This window comes from Podarcis muralis, chromosome 8 (assembly GCF_964188315.1).
Source record: "Podarcis muralis chromosome 8, rPodMur119.hap1.1, whole genome shotgun sequence".
NCBI lineage: Eukaryota > Metazoa > Chordata > Lepidosauria > Squamata > Lacertidae > Podarcis > Podarcis muralis.
In genome coordinates this window covers 54432772-54457373 of record NC_135662.1, presented here as the reverse complement: position 1 = coordinate 54457373, position 24602 = coordinate 54432772, and the positions used below count along the sequence as shown (strand labels likewise).

The following is a 24602-nucleotide window of genomic DNA, read 5'->3' as shown; positions in this document are numbered from 1 at the left end:
TTTTCCTTGGTTACTGTTTTCCTCAGAATGATTCAACGTTGCGGGCAAGTTCAGGTGAATGCCTGAACATGTCTTTTGTGTCACCTTAACAGTATTTAGCCAAAAGAGTTTTCTTTTTGTTTGCCAGGGCATAGCATCCCACAGCAGGCGGAGAGGGGAGGATGCACAATGGCAAAGCAAGAAAGACAGAGGTGGATGGACAGGCATCTATCTCTTGTGCATCACAGGGGCAGTGATGGGCATATGGTCTGCCAGTCTGTACAAAGATGTATGGCTTGAGATTAAGAAACAGCTAATCCTCTGTTAGCATGAGCTCAGCACCTCTTTCCCTGCTCCGGTTAAACAGAGCTGATTTGTTCACTTGTGGAGCACAGCTCAGGAGACAACTGGTGGGGGCCGCACTGATTCCTAATGACGGTTAGCACTATACATATGCCTGTGGGTCATTGGGTCTGGGCAGATGGGCAGGCTATGTAAGCCCGAGAAAAAGTCAAGAAGTACGAAACAGGATCCATCTGGGAACTGTCCTGGGCAGGAACTGAAAAATTCCTTCCTTTAGCATCTCACTCTCTTGCTCTAGTCTATGCCTTCCATGTATGGGTCTATTTCCACCCACCATGACCAGAACCCTGAGGCAGGAGGTGGTGTTTGAGAGCATGGGCTAAATGGTTAGGAACTAAACCCTGCATCCTGCTGCTTCCTCTGTCAATGAAGATTGGAAACAAGTTCTCAAGGTTATAGGATCAGGACTATGGAACCTTACTATTCTCTACTACTGTATATTATAATTCAAGCAGCGGAGCCTGGGAAACTGCCTTGGTCCATCTAGCTTTATATTGTCCATACTAACTGGCAGCAGGTCTTCAGATGGGGTTTCCCCCCCCCCCCATCCAGACCAATAATTGATCCTGAGCCCTTCTGCATGCAAAGTGTATGATGTGATGCTAAGCTAAAAGCTTAGCACGTGTTTGTTTAGCAGCTGCAATGAAATCAGGCAAGCAATCACTCCTTTAGGAAAAGTGAGACATTCGTGCATATTCTTATATGTCTTTCCAGTAGTTTATGCATGCTTAGCTTATTTCCTCAGGTTTTATCAGACAATGGAGCAGAGGCGCAGTGGTGGCATGTTGTCAACCATTCTGTTACAGAGAGTTTGTTAGAATCATTCAATCACATAGCAGAAGTGACCACAAAGGGCATCTAATCCAACTTCATTATTATCATCTCTTAATTGTTTCTTCTTCAGGGTAAACATACCCAACTCCTTCAAGTTTCTTCACAGTTCTTGGTCTCCAGCCCCCCCTCCGCCCCCAACATTTTTTCTTCCTTTCCAATGGACTCATTCCAGTTTGTCAATGTCCTTCTTAAATGGCTTTAGAACTGGACACAAGACTCCAGATGAAATCTGACCGAAGCAGAATGGAGTGATGCCATTCCTTCTCATGATCTGAGCACAATACTTTTGTTGATGAAACCTAGAATTTCATTAGCCTTTTTAGCAGCAGCAGATGCTGCTGCTACATCACAATGCTGAATTGTTTTAGCTTATGGTCTACTAAAAACTCTAGATCCTTTTCACATGAATGCTGTGAAGCCAAGTGTATCCATCCTCTGGTTCTGCATCTGATTTTCCCATAAGAAATTCACTTGGTTAGTTTTGACCCACTTCTTCATTCTGTCTTTATAATCTTTGATTCCTTTTGGTCATCAGGAACTTCATTTTTCAAGGCACCACCAGCCTAGATATGCTTGGTATAGATATCACCCAAAGTCATAATCGCCTGGTTTGGTATATGAAACTTGATGACTTCAATCCAAGGTGAACATTATGGCCCCATAAACTCTTCTTCATCTTGAATTATAATGTGAGCTGGAGAAAAACTTCTTCCTCTCTGCCACTATTCCACTTACCTGTCTTATTGGAAGTCTCCCTTCCTCCACTACGCAATGCTGGTCCTGGTCCTAGGACCCAAAGGACTTCTAGCTTCCACGTTGGGCATCTGTAAAAGGGTCTTAGGCATTCTGACAAAACTACATTTTCCTACATTTGTTGTCACGGTACTATTTGAGAGGCAGCCAGCTATAACGTCCTGCTGTTGCCACCAGTCTAACGAAGTCAGGCAAGAGTTGGTGTTCATACAACCTAGACGGGAAGTGCAAAATGGTCTGAAGAGGGATTGGAATACACCAAACTCTTTCTGCTCCACTCCCTGGCAAAAAGGGTGTTTGCAAAGCCCAAATCAAAGTAGACAGAATTCACTATACATACACTAGATGGTATGGATAGCTTTCAATTTTATTGCTGAATGTACACAGGATGGTCAATTTAGACATTTTACCTATGTTTTGAAGAAAAATAAGACTAGTACTAATTTCCTCTGGAGAAAGGCATTGCACAAAACTATTGGCTTAGACGAAGTAAGCTCCCATTGAAACTAAATGGAATGTAAAAAAGGTAAAGGTAAAGGACCCCTGACAATTAAGCCCAGTTGCGTACAACTCTGGGGTTCTGGCACTCATCTCGCTTTAATGTCTGAGGGAGCTGACGTTTGTCCGCAGACAGTTTTTCCGGGTTATGTGGCCAGCATGATTAAGCCACTTCTGGTGAAACCAGAGCAGTGCACGGAAACGCCATTTAGCTTCCTGCCAGAGCGGTACCTACTTATCTACTTGCACTTTGACGTGCTTTCGAACTGTTACGCTGGCAGGAGCTGGGACCGAGCAACAGGAGCTCACCCTGCCACAGGGATTTGAACCACCGACCTTCCAATCGGCAAGCCCTAGGCTCAGTGGTTTAGACCACCAACGGGAATGAAGTTTAACTAATTGGATGATCTATTAAAAGAAGATAGGCCAACTGGTGGTGGTCTCTGGCCTCCTTTGTTTGGGGCAATTATGACAAATTTAAGATCTAGATCCTTGAAAATAAACTTCTAAATAGGATCCTTAAGGAAAATATTATCTAGAATGTCTTACACTCTTTAGCCAAGAGTCCTGTCAAGAACCCTGTCTCGTCATCAAATCTGGTAATTTTTATTTTTTTTAAGAAATATGTCTAGACAAGAACTGCAATGTAAAATGGAGTCCAGATTCAGCCAAGTCTGCAAAAAGGCCTCTGAATCGTTACCAACTCAGACATGCATCTCAGCATTTCATTCTGTTGAATAGACAATACATTTTTCTCTATGAGAAATCCTATCCTATTGGACATAACCACACTTAAGTATAATAAATTCTATAGAGCAATGGCAACCAAGTGGGATGCAACATTCGCAATCATTTCAGTTTTATTAAACACAGGACATGTCCTGCAGCAAATGCTTCTGCGATCCAATAATGTATCCTGTTTTTCCAGAACCATTCACAGAAAAAATAATAATAAAATGAAACACCTCTAGAAGAAGCAGTACTTGTTCTACGTGGCAAATATATCACAATCACATAGCTGCATGTATCTTTATAATTGCAGTTTGAAAGTGCATTGCATTAGGTTATATATAGTAGAGGTATGGGTATAAATCACTGGTAGTGTCCCTAACTCAAATACAAACATATATTCAGCTAAGTATGTACTTTTCATATCTTTTCACTTCAGCAAGTCCAACAAAAGCACTGCCATAACTCAACTGAAGTACAGGTGGATAAAAATACGTTTTTCATACAGCATTACAACTGGAAGTTGGCCTTGACTTTTCTGCTTCATTTGCCATACTGGACACTAACTAGTGAAGCATACTGCTAGCTATTCGATAGCAAGACCTTTCTGACACCTTTTACCCCCCCCCCTTACATGTTAAAGCAAAACACTGATTAATTTAAGCCCAGCCCTCAGAAAACTCTCAAGTACCAACATGTCCTTGTCCAACATCCAGCAGCACTATCAACAGATCGCCAGAAACATTTGGAAAACCTCTTGTTGACGAAAACCTCACCAGTTATTAAAATTTCATTGCAATATTTGAGCTATTGTATTTTTATCTAACTGTATTCCAGCTGAATTGTGGTACTAAAAACTAGTTTTTAATAAAGTTTATGACCAGCTGCCCTGAGCCCTCGAGGATAAGGTGGGCTATAAAGCTAAGTGACTAGAAACTGCAGCAAGAAACAACCCCATGAAAAAAAGTATGCAAGGGCAAAACATATTGTGATATGTAACGGAAGAGTAGGAATACAACTGAAATGTGGCAAGTCTAACCCATGCTTTAAATCTCCTCTGAGTATAGAAGGAATAAAATCAGTCTACTGCTCACATGCTATCTTTGTACGCATAGTTTTTCGAGCATTTCTAAAAGATTTTTAAAATCAAAGTGTGACTTGACACTGAAATATATCATTATTTTCCTTTGTCACCACACACCCACAGGTTGAAGCATCGTTGTATCTTGGGTTGCTTCCTCTCCAGTACGGATAATTCTGTTGATTTGAGCAGCAGAAGCAAGCATTGTTTTATTTGGATACAGCTGTGGTTATGATGGCTGTAATTAATTGTTCAGTCAAAAAATGCAATACCATGGTGTATGTGATGATTTAAGCACACAACAGCTTTAGTTTTCAGAGACAACTAAAAATAGTGATTTTAATTTATTCCTGCTGCCTACAATTACTCACAACCATGTATTTTTAAATATTTCCAGCCTATAAAAATTACTAATTTTTGCCACTTGTGTTTATCTGCCTTTAGACTTTGATTTGGATAAATTAAGCTCTCAAGTGTTCCTTGCTTTATGAAACTCTGCATGTTGTACACTTCAACACAAATAAATGACTTCTACCATTAGAGGTTTAAATAATGTAATGTATTTCATGCTCAGCCTGAAGCGGGATTCCAATGAAGTTGCTAATGCACGTAATGATTAAGTGTAACTCAAATACTAACTGTGTTGTTGAAAACATGACAGGCAATAATTTGGTCTATTATATTCTGCCATTTAATTGCCTAGTACAGACATTCTCTGACACGTTATGAAGCAATGATTTACAATTATTCAAGCTGCAAAGGTCAGAAAGTGACATTATAATCATCTACACAGAGATCCCCTTCTAATGCACAAAAAATAGGTAATCTCACATAGAAATAGTTTTACTGAAGTTTCAACTTTCTATTTAAAGATTTATCTGGCCACAGAACAAACAGTTCACTTGCAGCAACACTAAGACGCATGTAAAAACCAAAAGTACATTTCCGTCTCTTCGTAATGATACATTTAAGAATGAATCTTCTTTGTTCTCTAAGGGGAAGACTAAGCAGAAGCACTTTGGAAGCGCAAGTTATTGCTGTGCTGAAATAAGTATCTCTGTTCGTATAATCTGGAACTAATTTTTAAAAACCCAATATACACATAATTTTTTTTATGTGACAAAATAAATCCCTGGTAGCAAACCATAGAAAAGGAGCAATATGAATACTTCAGTTTCAAATATTTGTAGACTGTCAACAAGAAGCTTTTCAATCCATGAAACATATCATTGATTTTAAAAAATACTAACATATGACATACCCCTTCAATTTACTTCACACTTCTTTTCATGCCTCTTTGAAATAGCAACTACCAAACACATATTGATCAAGGCACTGGCAATATTGCCATGGTCAAACTTCAAATGAAGTTTCAAAATACTTCTCTAAATGATGTGTGGGAGAAGAAAACAAAACAAAAAAGTAAACTAAATACACCCCTTTTTTAAAGAAGGGGACACTGTGTACTGCAAATAATGATTTAAAATTTGATCTGTGGTCACATTTTAATAGATACATTTTAAAGTAATTGAAAGAATGCAGAAAAAGGACAGATAGGTTGACTTCAAATGATTAACATCTCTGGAGACGTAAAATCCTTCTACTGATTTCTGCTGCAGTCATTTTATTTATACATAGCAACTTAAGAAAAACAGAAAGGAAGGTAAATAACTCTAACGTAAGGTGTGTGTTTTTAAAGCTCTATATCCAAAAGCAAAGGCAAGGGGAAAGTAGATGTATTTTTAAATGATAAGTTGCTCATAAATTCTGTTTAAAATCTGAAGTGCTGAACAATTCATTTTTCATGTACCTGAGGCATAAAATCTCAAAAGTGCATGATAAGCCTTTTCAGTACATTCCACTATGCAAGCTTTTTTAAAAAACAAAAACAAAAAAAACCTCACACACACAAGTAAATGCTGGGAAACCAGTGAGATTTTTTAATTTTCGTGTCATGAACAACTTCATAGCCAGACTTCTGAAAATTAAATTTAAATAGGTAGCAGTTGGATACTCACTGAAAACAGATCCCTTCTCAAATAAGGGATGCATTTCCCATTCATGAACATAATGCAAAGGAAAACAATCACCACACATCTGCCGATAAGGAAATGAGTAGCAGACGGTTTATTTCAAATGCTGAAAGATTAGTAGCTTCCAATTTCAATGGCAGAGTATTTCTACTGTGCAGCTGGAAAAAATTAAACTTCGATTTGAAACAATAAAAGCAACATGCAAAAACACTGCTGTCTTTCCACCCACACCCCTTTGTGTCGACTGTGCTACACAAGATACAGTACATAAAATCTTCTGTTCATTTTTAGCATTTAGACTGGCATTACTTTACAAAGGGTTTTCACTTTCCAATTCATAACAAAATTCAAGGCAATCAAGGGATATGTTACATCCACAATTATCCACAGCCTTGCACTGACATTTCACCTTGTTTAAAAAAGAAACGCCAAACAGGTTGTGGAGCAATTGGGGAAACAAGTGAACATTCCACCTAATAGAAAGCTTGTTGTCTGGAATCTAAAAGTCACGGGATAGAATTTTTAACTACTGCAGAAAAGAAAACATAGTACAGGACCTTCTGTTTGTGACAAAATTACCAAGTTAATGTTCCTGAAAGATCACTTCACCTTTTAAAACATGATTTTTTAAAAAGGTAAATTTATAGCAATTAAAGCTAATGAAGAAATGCAGCACTAGCTGCTTATATTCAGGAACTAATAGGTCCACTGAGCATTTCGAAGATTATTTAGCCATCAATGATAATGAATTGACATTGTCAGTGGTGTTAATGTACCAATGCTCTAACCTGATAGCCAATCCCAGCAATTTTATGTTGCCACTTTATTTTTAATCTACAAAATACCCTATCTTTTTGGTGAACATGGCAGAAATATAGCACAGTGTATTATGCTACACACACACTAAAAGGTTGGCATATTAATTATTTGGCTGACAGTTCAAAGTGCACTGACCATCCTTCCTGCTTCGAATTCCCCTCTGAATTCATTACAATTTGGCAGATGACATTTCTTTACCAATTCAGCCATGGTTATGTACCAATAGTTTTGATTTGTATCAGATTAAAATTTATTATTTTAGCTGTTCAGAACAAAAGGCCTATATGAGGAAGACTTTTGTGAATTTCTCTTTCCATTAGCTGCCACGTGCACAAGTAACTTGACAGTATCACAAGTTAATTATGTAACATGACACAAGAACAATGAGATGAAATCTCTGGTTATGGCATTCAAAGGAACTTTGACAAATGGCAGATTTAAGTGTCCTGCTTTTTCGAATGACCAAACATAACCAGCAACTTCTCTCCCCCCTCCCCACTCACAAATATGTAAGAAGATACTAACTGCAAGGGCTGCATCAGTCACTAAAAAAATGTGTGTCAATGCCAAACCACCTCCACCAACCCACAGACAATGTATAGTTGGCTACTCATAGCCAAGTTCAAGTTCTTTTTCTCAGAATCCATATTTATTCATTTTCAGACCAAAGTTATTGGTAAGTCAAGAGCGTCTTCCGCACAGAATTGTTGTCATTTATAAGACAGGCAGCTGCCAAAATGTAGCGTAAACTGGTGGCATTCACAGCCAAAGGCCTGGAAGATCCTCCTCCGTTATTTTACAGTGGATAACTTTCATAATTGCTTCCACTGAGTTTAAAAGCAATTCAGCCATCAGCTCGCGATCCACTCCTCCCATCAGGAAATAAAACCACCCTTACCGATCTAAACAGCACTTATTTGTATAGCAGGCACATGAATCGGTGAGTTGCATTCTAATTTGTTTTTGAACATTTCACTCACTTTGTTCGTAAGGCGTGTTTAATTGCAAGAGTTGACGGGATTAAACCCTGGCTGAAAAATATTCCTACCCACCCACCTCTCTGTACTGGCGTGCACTGTGTGATCCATCTGAACCTCTGCCATTCTGCGTACTAGTCATCAGGCTTCTGCAGCAACTTAACTTGTTTTGAGGAAAGCGCTTTTATATGAAGCATATATTAGCTAATTCTTTTAGCATAATAACATTAAAATACACTTTTAATAGAAGCGCGGTACTAAAACCCACCTCTGAATGTCCTATGATGTACCATATATGCCATGGCATTTTAAAACCTTTTAAACATTTCTGCTAAATTAATTAGTTTTGCATTAAAGAGTCTCTGAGCCTCCCTATTAAATGCAACACATTTGAAGGACAATTAAACATTACGAATGGTCCTTTGGACGGAATAGCCATTACAAGGGGGAAAGGGAAGAAGAGGTTTTTCTGAGGCAATACAACATATGCAAGATGTCTCTGGTTATATATATATATATATATATACACACACACACACTCTCCTCTCGTGTGCAGCAATATACGCAATTCTTTGGAAGTTTTCTTTTCCTGTGTCTCCTGCAGTGCAAAAACTCTACGGGAGCCCATAATCTGTTAACTGAGCTCAAACTAGAACAATATATAGCACAAATGCATGTATGTGCACATATACACAAAACACATACTAAATTGAAGTCTTATCTTATTTTTCATGCCTTTAAAAAGGAATTTACAGTTCTCCCTGGCAATGTGAATGAACATCCTATAATTTAGTCAATTTACAGATTACAGGTTCAAATTGACCTTGTAGCCCATAAAATTGCTCATCTGCAGTACTGGATTAGAAGTAGGAAAAGAATGTCATAACTGTATTTAAGGAATTTACCATAACAATGGGAAGGAGGATATGCATGCATAATTTTAGCCCCTCTTGCTCACATCCCCATTTTGAATGCTGAAACAATGCATAGCCTACACTCCTCTCTGGTTAACCAAGGGAGGAACGGTTTCAATTTACTCACCCACAGACATGACACTTGTATTCTCTCATCCCAAGGTGCCTCTTGACATGGTTTCTGGCATCTCCTAGTTGAGCTGTTGCAAAGTGGCAAATCTTGCATTTGAACGGCTTTGATCCTAAGGAAAATTTAGCATAAGGATAGGAGTTGAATTAGAATATTATATTACCCTTGGATAAAGAAATCACAGTTTGTGAAGAAAATAGCCTTTTAATTTTTTAATTTTTTTATTTTAAGTGGGTGGGTGTGAAAATTAATATCCAATGTTTAACCTGTTTCAGAATCTTGCCTAGCCCTGAAAAGAAATTTTTCTATTGCATACATTTATAACTCCAGGGATACCGTTAGGGTACGTGCCACATATTTCTCATTAAAGATACTTCCCCGAAGTTCAAACACAAAACTTAAGCAAGAATGGGTTTTCATTAATGAGCACTCACTTATTATAGAAACAGTATCGATAATTAGAAGATGAGACACTTGGGGAACTTTAAAATGAGGACACAAAACTTTTTCCATAGTTTTCACCCATTATAATGTGGCTAGAACTCAGGTTGCAACCCAGCAGAAGCCTGTTCTAGTTAATATCAATGGAACTCATACTGCAGTGGTTTCTGATGAACTGTGCCAGGTCTCACGGCCATTTGTTAAGGCGATCTTCCCCCTCCACTTGTACTCAAAGTGGTCTTGCAAAAGCAAAATCATAATCCATTACATCCTAGAAATGGCTAGAAAAATGGACTGCTGAAGATCATGTTAACCTCGAGTTTCACCATCTAGAGAAGCTTTCGCAACATGGCTTGTATCCAATGGTGTCCTTCTGCTGATGGAACACTCCTGGATTTAATGGAGGCTTCCATCTGTAGAAAAAGGGGTGGTTTTTATTTATTCCCCCTGCACTGCTATGGCCCCACAAAACAGCTTCAGAGGTCGATCAGACACTGTGGAACAATGCGGAAAGTGTTGCAAGGAACCGCATGGGGGAGGATGAATTGGAAAAAAAAGTTTTTCCTTCCCATTCTTCAAGGGGAAGTCTCTGCTGGATCAAGGAGCCTGAAACAGAAGGTAAACCATTGGATACAGCAAAGATAAGGAACCTGTGGCCCTTCAGACATTGCCGGACTACAATTCCCATCATTCCTAACCATTAGTCATGTTAGGTGGAGCTGATGGGAGCTGAAGTCCAATAACATCTTGAGGCTCACAGGTCCCTCATCTCTGAAATACTATAAAGAAGTATTTTAAGTTAACTTTTAAAAATGGTTATGTGACCTGAGAGTTTGGGAACTTCCATACTTTGCATGAATGTTGTATCCCGTGGTCAAACACAGTGCTTCTCAAAGCTACTGACTCTTAAAATGTAAAGGGTTGCTAAAGGCCATTACTTCAAAAAGAGTGAGAGCCATTCCTGCTTTCTCAGTGTATCTGGAGTTTTTCTCAGATGCACTTGTTGTTTCCAGGCATGGTCATGATCTGAGGAGCACAGAAAGCTGCCTACACCGAGTCTGGTCCATCTAGTTCTATATTGTTTATAACAGCGTTTCCCAAACTTGGGTCTCCAGACTCTAATTCCCATCATCCCTGACCACTGGTCTTGCTCACTAGGGATGATGGGAGTTGTAGTCCAAAAACAGCTGGAGAACCAAGTTTGGGAAATGCTGCTTTACAGTCACTGCAGCAGCTCTCCAGGATTTCAGACACGGGTCTCTCCCAGTCCTACTTGGAGACACCAGGGATTGAACCTAGGACTTTCTGCATCCAAGGCAGATGCTTTACCCCTGAGCTACGGCATTTCCTGTGGGTGGATGTGCTTCATGTAGAGGGTGCTAAGTGAAAGATTGCTCATGCACAATTTCCACAAAAGTCCACCAGCTTCATTTGGTAAGAACTGGCATACCTTTTAAAAAATGTTCAGTTTGTAAGAAAAATAAATTTGAGCAGATTACCTATTTTGACTATGCTACGCTCTCTGATAAGGAGTAAATTTAAACCTTAGTACCGATATTTTAGGCCTATCTTGCTCATACGCTTTTTTCCCTTCCTTTTTGACAATACCGAAAGAATGATTCATTGCCTTTCTGTTGCAATGACATGCGGTGTATGAATATACAGTGAATAAAATATTACACCTTTATGACTGTTTTATGGTCAGGAATTTATGATTATTCTGAAAACTAGAAGTATTGACATTTTGGCTATTATTTATTTCAAGAACAAACTTTAACTGCCTAGAACAGACCAAAGAATTATAGGATTTCCCCACCCCCACCCCCACCCCCACCCCACAAGAAGGCAAAACTCGCTTGTTCTTTTGCAACACAATCAGGCCAAGAAAAAAAAATGAAGACAGCACACTGCAACTGAAGTTGACTTCCTGATCAGATTGAGGCAATTATATTATCACCAAAATGCAGTCATTAAACCTGGCAGGTGTCAGTACTGGGATATTAAGTGGCAACATATCATTTTAAAGTATGTCATGACCCTTTCCAACTTTTATAAGACCAGCAGATCTCTCTATATCCATAAATCCCAGAATTGCAGTTAAAAGTAAGTGCAATATGCTTGCAGATACTTCATATTATATTTGGGATATGTTTTGTGAAGAACTTCCTCCAATATAGTTAAGCATAATATGAAATATGGGATCTTTAATAAATATACATAAAAGAGCTCGGATAAGAAAAATGTTACAGTACATCATACTTGATCAATGAACCTTTCTGCTGTGCCCTTGAACACAGAATATCTGCAAAGAAGACTTTGTTTAAATTGAGGATCTTGGTTAAAAAAAAAATTCAGAGTCTTAAATTTCAATTTAATTCCCAAAAGCTGACGAAAAATGAAGCATTTAATTTTAATCTTCCAACAGAAATAAAAAAGTCAACAGTACTAAGCACGGGCAGACAAGGTTGAATATTTCACAGTTCAATGACAATGAAGCCAGATCTCTTAATACTTCCATTTCTACTGTTAGAAGTAGATGTAAAATATATTTAGCACCTGAATGGTTATATCTAGTCAGCTTTATATGTTTAAATGTCAAAAGCAGGTTGAGTCTGCAGCTAACAGCGATCACATTCTATCAATCAAACTGGAAAATTACAGTTTATTTAAATTATCCTGATAAAACTGAATTAACCATTAATTTAGCAGCATTCCGTATCAACACTGCATTCTATAAAGGGACCTATGAAAATAAAATAAATTTGAGTAAAGTCAGTCTACCTCCACATTAAATACAAAGTGTTGAAGTTGACGATCTAACTCACCAGTTTAAAGACTGATTAGGTAATATATAATGCCAAGACTAAGACTGGCTATGGTAAAGCAGTCTATTCGTATTTATATGTCCATTTTATTTCAAAAAGCTAAAATATCCTGCAGCTTCAGCCCCACTTTCATTTGGATTCTTTTCCCAACGGAAACATGTTAAATTTGTGCCAATTCTGTTATCACTGGTGCTCCATGGGCTCTGACCACACACTGTTCTTCTTTAAGTGTCAAAATTCCAGCAATACTATTGGACCCATTCAACCTTTATGCCCTGAAACACTTACAAGTTTGGGGCCAATTTTGACAGTGTGAGAATCAAAATTGTTACATTGATTTTTCATTATCAACAAAGATTATAGCATCAACAGAAACATGTTGGATTATGATTATCACTCCGTAATTTGAAAGATGTTGAATTATAGGTTATTAATAGTTAAGTCCCATGCATTTTTTAGCAACTAGGAGGACCAGGCCAGTGTAGTTTAGTGGCTAGTGTCATATTATTACTTAGGAGACCTGGGTTCAAGTCCCTACTCAACCATGAATCTCACTGGGTGACCTTGGGCCAGTCACTCTCTCTCAGCCTACCCTACCTCACAAGGTTTTTGTGAGGATAAAATGGAGAGATGGGATGTACACCAGAGGTTGTACACCATAGGAAAGATGGGATAGAAATTCAATACATAAATAAATAAATAAATATTGGCAATGGTTTTAACAATCAATTCCACAACCCCAATTGCCCACCATGAAAAAATGCTTTGGAAACAGAGAGGAGTTCCAGCATGGGTTTGTGGTACAGGGCCAACTACTCACAAGAAAAATGTCAAACAAGGCCATTTTAAGAGTGTAAATTGTCACATAGACCAGGGGTGGGATGGGAAGGCTGATCTCTGATGATTTGCAACAAATCATCAGTTTGACATCCAACGATCTAAACACAGCAATGACTAAAAGACTCCCCCCACCCCATGCCCTAAATTAGGCTGGTGAAATGAAGAACACTTGGGAAAAACCAAGAGCTTTTTTTCCAGTTCTGGCACCTCTCAGGTGGCCACCAGTGCCATTATAAGAGACCAAGGAAGGCATTGGTGGTAGGTTCTGACAGCTCTTTTTCTAGAAAAATAGCACTGGTTGTATCCAAAAAGCGGTGCTGAGCAATGCATCCATGACTGGACACGTTAGCTGGCTACGTCCCCAGAAGTTGACTTTTTGTCCTGGGCTACTAATGCCCTCAGTTCTTGGTATCTGCCAGCTATCCTGAGATGCTATTTTGAACCTGGTCCTGGTCCACAGCCTTCTGGTAGAAACATGTAAGTTGATCTCAGAGAGCTGAAGTTTGCCCATCCCCGCCATAGAGCTTTGCCACTCTGTCTTCCATTCCTTACCCTGTCTATTATCTATAGCTAAAACTCCCAACTATGCCCTGGCAATTAGTGCAATTTCATCTTTCCAGTGCACCATGCCAATATCCTTCCTACCTCTTAAATTAATTCAAAGTCCTTCCACTAAAATGTTGCCTTTTGTTTCAGTTTTTAGCAGAAAATAAGAGATACTGAGCCGCCACCAGTTCTTGGGAAGCCAGGCTCCTCCCTCCATCAGCTGTTGCCTCAGGGCAACAGAAGAGAAGGAGAGAGGAGGGATACAGGTACATTCCCACCCGTGCAGTGGAGAGACTGGTACCTTTCAGCTCCTCTTCTCCTCAATGTTTCCATCCCAGCTGCTTCTTAGAAGAACTGGTAACTAAGAACTGGTACCTGAGTTTGCTTATTTCCCCCTCCATCTCAATCCATTTTTCTTTAGGGTCATGTCTTTTTATACTGCAAGCTGCAGGGGTAAGGGCTGTCTGGATTTCATCAATCTGTAAACCACTCTGTGAGTCTTTTTTGGCTGAAGAGTTGGGTTGTTGTTGGTTTTTTTAAAACAAATATCAGATCGATAATGACCCTTCTTCTCCTGCATCCTCACTGCATCACTATCATTTTCTACATCAATCTTATAGGTCATTTTCACAACGCTCTCCTTTTGGCCGCCTTCCCTCGTTCATTGCCTCAAGTTTGTCTGCTCATTTGTGCAAGCTCATCTACGGTGTGCTCATTTCCTCCCATTTTCATGACATCAAGACTAAAACGACATCTCAAGTCCCTGAGCAAAATCAACTTTCTCCACAAAGCCTTGCCAAATCCATGGCAGCCAAAATGTTCTATGCTTCCTTCTTCCCAAGTTCATTATTCTCCTGTCCTCTCCCTTACACTTTTGTTTTATTTACACTGTAAACAGGCATCACATTAGATCAGCAAATAACCGATTAGCAAATAAATGGATGCTAAGTAAGTTCTACAAATTGGGAGTTACCATTTCTCTTAATGGAATTTCCAGCTAATAACTGGTAAAACTCAAATCCCAGCTGAATTACAAACGTAACATTTTCGTTAAAGGATCACACTTATTTTATAACCCACCTTTGAGAAGAGTTCTTACAAAGTGGCTTCAGTTCTATCTTTCCTTTTAAAAGTTTGAGCAACTGAAAAACTAAATGCACAAATAACCAAAGTAAACATAGTGAAGCACACATCTCCCCAGTTTTGACTTTTCCATGACTACTATGCCGTTTACTATCTATAGCTTTAAGACCTCTCACTTTTTTCCATAGAATGAATAAAGTTTCAGTATCTGATGTGGCCCTTAGTTTAAAGGAGATGATTCCCATTTAGGGCACATATTCACAATCTTGATGGCTTCACCCCAAGTGCAGTTGCTCATAGCATATAAATGGTGCTACAAATTGAATAATAACAATATTTAATAATAATTTCATCTGCTGTCATAATTTTGTAGTCCAGGAAGACTGCATTTTGTTGCTATTCGATCATAACTCTGCAAAGGTCTTTAGCTGTAAATTATCTTCAGAATCAATGGTGTTACTTAAAGCTTATGAAAAGGGAGATGGAAATGGAAGAGTGAAGTCCAGATCTTGATGAAGACAAATTACTTCGTACAGCTCTCATCTCAGAACCACTGTCCTAGCACCACTGAGCAGCAGAGATAGATTAGCCAACCCAGAGATTAAGGACCCCTTTTTGCATCATGTCAGCAACATGGAAACAATTTCCCCATAGCAAGATCCCTTTCTGCTTTGATCGTTGTCAGACAGTTGTCTCTGTACAGCCAGGGTAGGGCAGCTATGGTCCTTCCGATGTTGCTGGACTGAAACTTCCATCAGCCAGCTGATATTGTCCTATCTGGGCAACAACTGGTGGGAAAAGATCCACCAGACTGGCTTTACCCATGTGTTTGTATGTACAGATGTTTTCATAGGCAAGTGAAATCTCACCATGTTCAAGCTGCTCCCACACCACTGAAATTAATGCAAGAAGGATCCCTAAATAAAGGGATAAAGGAAATGTTTTAAGAACATTTGAAGTCTCAATTGAATGGCTGTTCTATGCAGCCTGGAGTACAGAGAGTATGAAAGGTAGGTAGGGCCCATGTAAGCATTTTCCTCCCTCATTTCTCAATGTTTCTTAGTGTGTTTAAGTATACAGCACTAGTTAAGTCTCCATCAAAACCCTGCTTAGATTTTTAAATAAGCATTAACTCTGAATGCCACTTACAATTCAGTGTCACAGATTATTAAATCAATGTTTGCAACCAGTTTCCCTGCAATGTCTTTCTTCCCCCTCAACACATCCCCACTGTATGGTAAAACTGAAATGTTCTGGGAAATTACAAAATAATAGTAATATTGCATTAATATTTTGAAATTCGTTTGGTGATCCTTCAGAAGAGATCTTCATAACAAGAGATTTCTCAGGTCTCCAATAGTCCTGTACAACTACCAGAATGCCAAATAAACCACCAAAAAACACACAGTGGTTTAAGCATTTAAGCACATGAATATTGGAACACTGAGTCTTGAGCACATTAGTATCTCTGCCAAGCACATGATTAACCCTAACATTTGCGACTCCCACATAAGCAAGGAAAGCACAGAGATAGGTGAATATATATTTTCAGAATTCAGGCTGCTAATTAGGCATCCCATCTAAATTGGAAGTTGAAAAGTCCTCTACCTCTAACCTTTCTGTTGTTTTTCTTGACACTTCCTCATTTTCACTTGTCAAAGTGTGATGGACTTGCTTGTTATCCACTACATTGTATAACCTCCCCTTTTGCTACGTGAGAAGCTTTGGAATCAGGGAAAGAAAACTCTCTTTATTTTCCACAATTTGGAATCACTAGTTATTGGCGAGGGGGAGGGGGGATTTTGAGAGAGAAACACTTTAAATAGTGGCATGTAAAGAAGCAATCCTGCAACCCTACACATGCTTACCTAGGAATAAGTCCCATTGAACTCAATGGGCTTCACCTCTGAGAAGACGTATGTAGGATGGTGGCTTCGCAAAGCTGAAATCCCATAACCACCTGCCTGAAAGTATGCCCCACTGAATTCAATGGGACATACTTATAAGTAGACATATTGGATCGCACTGTAAAGCTGTTATACTAAATGCAGATGAACCCAGCATCTGCTTCAGCTGTTGGTTTGCTCCTTCCGCTCCGCCTGCAGGAGCATACATTGTGGTGCTCTTCCTTGGCCTCTCAATCTTGGCGTCCAAAACCCATTTATTTCTTTATAGAACTGCTTTTATTGTGCCGAAGATGGGAAGAAACATTGCATAAAACATTCAGTAAATCAGAAAATATGAAGAAGGGGAAGAAACCAGGAATTGGAGGAGGAAAAACCTCTTCCAGTTAACTATTAATAAAAATACCAGCATTACTATTTCATGTGCATAAGCAAAGTTATCAGAAAAGCAATTCATTTTAAAGGTGCAGTGAGAAAGAGAATAGATTAAAACCTCTTCTGTAACTCTTCCTCCCCAAAAATTATTTGCAAAATGAAATGGTAGATATGTGTTGTCACCCAAAAAAAGGTTCCTTTGCGGCACATTCACATCTAATGCAAAGCAGAATAAAAATACACTCATTGATAAGACATGCACAAGATGTTAAAAAGTGTGCTAACTTTTACTAAATGTTACAATCAATGATGTAACTTATGTAAGTAGGGTTGCTTTGTCATATATTGATAGTTACCTCACTTTCACATCCACATTAACTTGATTTTAAATGCAATTAATACATATAGTCAAGGAAGACTAATGGACTACATTCTGCACTTAACCTGGTGGACATTTTCAAATGGCACAAGTGACCAGTGCAAACCTATTTTGCATTGTAAACGACTAAATAAATCTTAATGGATTAAGAATGATCAGCTATCAACACACAAGGGAAATTAAGTGCTGAAATGCCTACATTGATTATTTTAAATTATTAGCCTTACTCTGTTCTTGAATTTGTATGCTTTTAGTGAGCTTTAACACATTTACAAGACTTATTGACTATAATTACAAGAGAATTCAAGTAATGGACACATCAATTATAAGCAACATGTCTTGACCAGACAGTTGCATAAAGAATTCTAAAGAGAGCTCCATTAGCATCTTCCCTGTAGTTTTATTCCATTTTATCTGCCTTAAGAGGGCATATAAAGGGCTTATAAAAACTGTTCTGACCATGTGAACAGTCTGTGCCATCGAAAAACTCATCACCAAATTCATTTTTTTAAAAAAAAAAACATTTCCTGAAACGATCTGCACAAGTATAGAATTGGCTTGCTAAAAGAAGGCTGGGATTCCTAAGCTGATGATACTGATGGTTTGCAAGAATTAATACTTTAGTTACAAGAAGACACCTGAAGATGCCAGCTTTCTGCAACTGAATCTTAAGTACATAGCTCAGCCTCAGCTTTGCTTTCTTCTATGGAAACAAAAACTATTTCAGGATTACACCAAAGAATATTAATATTCTTTTATAATATTTTGCATCTCTTACCTTTTCATTTTCTTTCTAGTAACTGAGCACTAAGTTTCAACCACTGCATGAATTTAAACTATAGCTTCTATAATAAGCCATTATTTAAAAGTACAGTAAAATAAACCTTACAGTTTAAATGAAAATATGTTCATTGAAATGTGAATTTATTATTCAAATCCACTCATAAATTCAACCCAGAGAGACACCACTTGTCTAAGCAGAGCTCAGTGATTTAGAAAAGCTGTCTATTTAAAATAAAGAATGTATGGCAGGTTTATAGAAACATAGCAGTGAATTTTTACATAAATTTAGAACTGCAGCTTATGCATTTTCGACAAAAGTGTTGTTTTAAATTTTTCCACTTAATATAAAACATAAAAAGAGAATGGAACATGTGGCACAGCACAGAGTCTAAATCACCAGGCCCAAATTTCACAGGTGCTGCGTTGCCTCTACTACTGCCTTCTAAAATGATGACCAAACTGCAATCCCATGAAAACCTTACATGCTTGTTTTCAAAAATCAGCATTCTCTACACAGCAATGCAGCAACAAATACCTGCTTTGGGCAAAGGAAAAGCCATAAAAGGCCATCACCTCCCACCCTGTACCCATCACTAATTTTAATCGTAAATTCAACAAGTGTGTGTCAGAAAGATTGTAGCCAAAACACATTGGGTCCCTGGGTCTGAGGTTCCCTACCCCTGCAGTACTGCCAGATCAGATGGCTCACTCTCCACACCTCAACATATCAGTAGCACTTGGGTAGTGCTTTCCCTTATGGTTTGACTGTCACAACACTAATCAGAACTGTCTAGAGAAATGAAGGAGGGAGAAGGTATAGATGGAGGCCATTTTTATTTTTATTTTTATTTTAAAAAGTTTGCAAGCAACTCTAGATTAGGCAAACAGTCATTTGAAAGGTAAATGTTCTCCAAATCATATTCAGATAATAAGCTGGGATCTGATTAATGAATTATAATGAGTCTAGGGGATATAATCTGTAAGAAATGTAGTGACAAAGAGAAGATCACACTCAATAACTTTCAAGAAATTCTGTTTAAATTCGTGCTCCTTGTCTACTAAAGAGTACTCCTGAAATCAAGCAGTGTACATGGGATTAATATAAATTTGAAACTCTGGAGTAATTCATGATTTAAAAAATAACGGCAGCAAGGAGTAGCAAGGCCTTAACTCAACTTCCATTTGCAAAGCACTACCTGCACCATTTGTTGATACATACCTGTATGGGTTCGAATGTGAGCCAGAAAGGCCATGGAATTGCTACTTCTGCACATCTTCCCGCAGTATTTGCAAATATTGCCTTTATTTTCTTCTCTCTCTCGGTTGATTTGCTCAGTATCTTCAACAATGTACTTGTTGACTTCCCTGAGCAGCTCTTCGTGTTGTTCTTTAATATGAAGAAATAAATTTTGCTCCGAATCAAAAGGCTCTGTGCACTTAACACATTTAAAGGTGGCGCCCCCTTCCGGCAGTTCTTCAACACTTGCTTGTTCATTTCTCATGTGGCCCGCACTAGCTAAATGCTGGTGCAGGTTACTTTCGGTATAAAACGACTTTCCACACAGTAAACAATGGAAATGTTTCTCTTTTGAAGGATGTTTCATAGCTATGTGAACATTCAGGCCACTCAAGCCGTCTGCTAAAAAGCCACAGTCATCGCAGCGAATGCGTGTCGATTCCCCAAGCGGCTGCCCTTCTGCTTTCTTCTTCTTTCCACCACCTTGTGGGACATCCGCTTTCAAAGTTCTCAGCCCACTCAGGTTCTGTCCATCAGCAATGTGATCAACTGGCTCACAACCATCTTCATGGCTTTTTAATTTTACTATAGAGGAATCAAACTGGCCACAATTTTGCACTGCCATCTCCTCCTTCACTCTGCCCTCCACACCGGCAGAAGCATCTGATGCCTCATTACTTTCTTGAACGCTTTCAACTATTGAGACCTCTGAACCCCAAATATTGTTTAATGATACTTCGACCTCATGTTGTTCAGCTGACAGAGTTCCTTCTTCCTCTATAGCAGAACTCTGCTGGGTCATTTGCTGTTCCTGTAAATTATGTATAGTTTTCATAGTTCCTTCAATATTTTCATCAATAGTTTGTTGCTCTAGTGTGCAACATGTTTCTGAAATGATGGGCAACTGAATTTCTTCATTTTTCACTTCCTCAGCAGCTACTGCAATACTCTGAAGTTCTCCTTCAGAGTCTTCCTCCATCTTATTTGAGGTCAAATTCATATCTGGACAATCTTTGCTAACAGCTAAGTTTTTACTTCCAGTTTCTATGGTAAAATTAAAATTTGACGTGACTGTTCCTTGATCTTCCACATTTTCCTGCAGGACACAATGAACTGTTTCTTTAGGTGTGAACACCTCATGAACCTCGACTACAGCTTTTGGAACATTTTCTTCACTGACTCCCTCTCCCCTGCCTTGGTCAACTCCATCATTTGTCTCAACATCTACAGTATCGGCAACATAACCTTCTTTGGGAACCTCTGAAGGGGCACCATCTTCCGAAACCAAATAATTAAGGGCTTTCTTCACTTTCTGAGTGACCTGCACATCCAGACATTTCTCCTCAATGGTGTTTTGGTATTTTGTTCCATCCAGAATGATCTGAATTTCATCTGTTGGTTGTTGCTCCTTGCCAGTATCGGCCACATCTGTCTCTTCTCCAGAGGTGTTGCATACATAAGATTGCCTTTTTATTTTATGCTTCTCTGTTGCTGCATGCCTAATCATCTCTCGTCGAGTAACTGCGTAATAGTCGCAGGCCATGCAATAGTATTCAAATTCTTTAGTGTGCTTGCGTTTTATATGTACTTCCAGAGAAGAAAATGAATGTGCAACAAAGCTGCAATGAGCACACTTGTTATCATTTGTGTTTAACGATCTGGTTTGAGCCAACGAGTCCCTAGCTTGGTTAACGTTACCTAGTTCTGCAATTATATGCTGCTTTATTTCTGAAGGGTTCTGGTCTCTACCCAATTCAGAAAGCTGAGGCACATTTTCACCTTGTACTTTTATAGCATTACACTGATCATTTCCCTGGCTTTCCAAAGCAGCATTGTCCAAGGGTGAACTGCCATGGTCAACAAGTTCATTCATACCTCCTGGACTATTTATCTTCTTGCTACTGGCTTCAACATTACCTCCCTCTGGGCACACTATAATCTCTATGTTTTGTTTCCCATTGGCTTCCAAACGGCCTTTATGCTTCTTTGTAGCACAATGACGTTCCATATCACCTTTCGTTACAGTATAGTAATTGCATACTTTACATAAATAGCTGTACTGGTGGCTATGCTTTCGTCGAATGTGAACCGTCAGGTTTGTAACACTGGAAGCCAATAAGCCACAATGAGGGCATGTCCGAGAAATGGTGCCTTTCGGCCTTCCTCTCTTTTGCCCGCTGCCCAGAACCAGCTCACTGCATTTCAGCATTTCACCTGATGGAAACAGTTCCTTGTTTATCGAGACATTCTCCAATGTACAGAAGGGTAACGGCACGTTTTCATTTTCCGATACAGTCTTTAAACTGCCATAAGTAGAAGGCTCTGTTGCTTTTTTACCATCGCTTCCACCTACACATACCCTTTCAATACATTCCTCAAAGCGTAAGCCAATATTATTTTTTCTGGCATTTTCAAGGTGTTTACTTCTCTTGATGTGTTTTTCCATTCCTTCTTTGCTTAATGAGTAGAGGTTGCATGCCTTGCAAAGGAAATGATATTCCTGAGCATGCCGAAGTTTTATGTGCCTGGTAAGAACTGAGGAAGACCTTGTTTTATAAAAACATTTTTTACACTGAAACTGAGTTCTGCTCAGGACAGACTCCTTGAACTCATTAGCAGGATGTATCACCAAGGGCTTGGGCATTTCTTCTGCAACCTTTGGAAGAACACTTGTCTCCACTAAAGTGCAAGATGCTGTTTGCTGAGTCACATTGCTAAGTGGGCGAACCGTATTTCCTTGAGCTGATAAACTTATATGTTGTTCAGTTGTGTTATGAACTGCTACTTCTTCTTCATTTAGAAAATACAAACGGCAGGTAACACAGCAGTGGGACATGCCATGCTCATCACGCATGTGCTCCCCAAAGCTTACCTCATTCAGGGCAAAAAATGAACACTGGGGGCAATTTATCTTGCAATCACCCATGCAATGGTTATTTTTTTGATGGTGCAGTTCAAAGTCTTCCTTGGTTCCACAAGAATAGCCACATGTCTGACACTGGAATTTCAGCTCGTCTGCTTTATCTCTGTCAACATCCAATTCCAAACCTGTGTTTGGCAAAGTACATCCACAATGAGTACAAGGATGTAGACCCTTCTGGGCCTCAACAGCTTTCTTTGGAGAATTATCAAGTTCCAGGGTGATAGAAGAGCACCCATTGGCTCCATCTGGATCAAGTGATAGTGTTCCTGTGTCAGCTTTGCACAAATCCTCTTCAGTTTCTAAAACTTTTAGGTGCACCTGCGATGTATCACCTTGACTGAAGTCTGTCCTGATGCTGTGTTTTAAGGTGGAGTCAGGCCTGTTTCTCTTACCTAATCCCAAAAGATTATAGCGTTTTTTAATTTGCTGATTTAATTTGAAAGAACCACTTTGCTTGAAAGTTATTCTTCGGGAGAAGATATTTCTGTTATGAGGAAATCTATCGAGTATTCCTGTGGTGTTTGAACTGCTAATTGTCTCTTGACTACCTTCAGCAGGTTCTGATACATCTGGATTACATTTGGAGGGCCCTGACACTTCCAGCTTTTCAGAATGGGCATCACCATTTCCACCCACACTGGAGAAAAGCACTTCTTCATTGGTAGTGTTCTCTGTGGTTTCTGCAGAAATATTTTTTGATGACACCATTTCAACAAAAAGTTGGTGGCATGTTTTAAACTTCTTCAGCTTATTGCTTGAAGTCTTTTGTGGATTTGAACCTGCATTCCTTATTTTTGGTTTATTAAGTGCAGATTTTGCTTGCACATTCTTTTCCTTGACTAGGTACTGCTGTTTTTTATGAAATGGCTTTTTCGTAAGTATCTTGACAAATCCTCCCCGGGCAGCAAGATTTTGTCGGCGGAGGTGCGTCTTGCCAAGGAAATGAGCTTGTAGAAGATCTTTCTCGAAAGACTGAAAACCACAGAGATTGCAAAAATACAATCTAAGCTGTCCAGCGGTCGGCTTGCTATGTGTTTGTAAAGATGGAGTGCATTCTGATTTATCAGTACAATGTAGGTTCACCTGTTGTTCGTAATGCTGAAGGTGGCTTTCTTGAATATGCTTTTCTAAATCTGGGTAAGTAGAAAAAGTCTCCTCATGAGGTTTGCACTTAGAAATGTTTTCAACACTGCTGGTTGCACAGCTAAGAGTGGCTTCATCGTTTTGAAAAGAAGATGTGCATTCTGGAAGGGGTGTTTGGTCAACTTGGGTATGCTCATTTTCCACATGTATTTCCTGTGTACTATTGTCCTCAGATTTGAAATCATGCTGCACACATAAAGCATCACTACTTTGACATGCACTTATAGCTTCGTCTTTTATAGTTTCATCTGTTGTATTACTTGTCCCATCAACACTACCTTCACACGTTGTGGCATTCGATAGTTTGCCTTCATTCTCTTCAGCATGTTGTACAACAGTAAGCTTTAATCTTTTTGAGACAGGTTCGTTTTCAACTATGTTTGTTGCCATACAGTCTTCAACTGCTGATTTGGATAATGGTCGTTTGGCTGTGGCGCACTCTTCATGTTTTTCCCCTGGGTTTTTCTGTCCTTCAGCTGAAAATGTGTCTATTTTTGAGGTAGAGAAAGAGTCGCTGTGAGCTTTTTCAGCTAACACGTTTCTAGCAGCTTCTTGTACTAATTCATTTTGTACATTCTCATCACCTTCATCGTTCTTCTGATTTTTTTCAACATCCATTCTTAATGAAGATTGTGTAGAGCACAATTCTAAATAAAACGATTTAGCTCATCTGCTGTAGGGCTATCTAAAAAAAGAGAGGAAGGGAGAAAAAGAATAGAAGGTTATTAGTTTCCTATGTACATAAAAACACATAGCATTTTATTCTAATGCAACTAATAACTTGTTGAATACAACTTAGTGTTTTAAAAGGCTATAGGGATATTGTTAGCTAATTATTTTGGTAACACTCTCAAAGCAAAACATGGCCATACCAATAATGTCTAAACATCTAAGGAAGGATTATCTGGTTCTTAAGAGGACAGTTGCACAGCCACTATGGAACAGAAAGTCTATCGGTATGTACATACAAGTCTCTCCTATTAGCACAGGATGCTCATCAATGAGAGAAGCAA

At 38.9% G+C, this 24602-nt stretch overlaps 1 protein-coding gene across 1 annotated transcript in view; it reads right to left on the bottom strand.

Annotated features, from left to right (window-relative positions):
- The window catches only part of ZNF407 (zinc finger protein 407), a 335641-nt gene that overhangs the window by 293761 nt on the left and 17278 nt on the right, over positions 1 to 24602 (bottom strand). The window contains exons 2-3 of the mRNA XM_028737478.2: positions 19506 to 24274; positions 9108 to 9222 (exon numbers count right to left, since the gene is read on the bottom strand). Of these exons, the coding sequence (XP_028593311.2) occupies positions 9108 to 9222; positions 19506 to 24207 (4817 nt within the window). The 5' untranslated portion in view covers positions 24208 to 24274. The remainder of the gene's footprint in view (positions 1 to 9107; positions 9223 to 19505; positions 24275 to 24602) is intronic.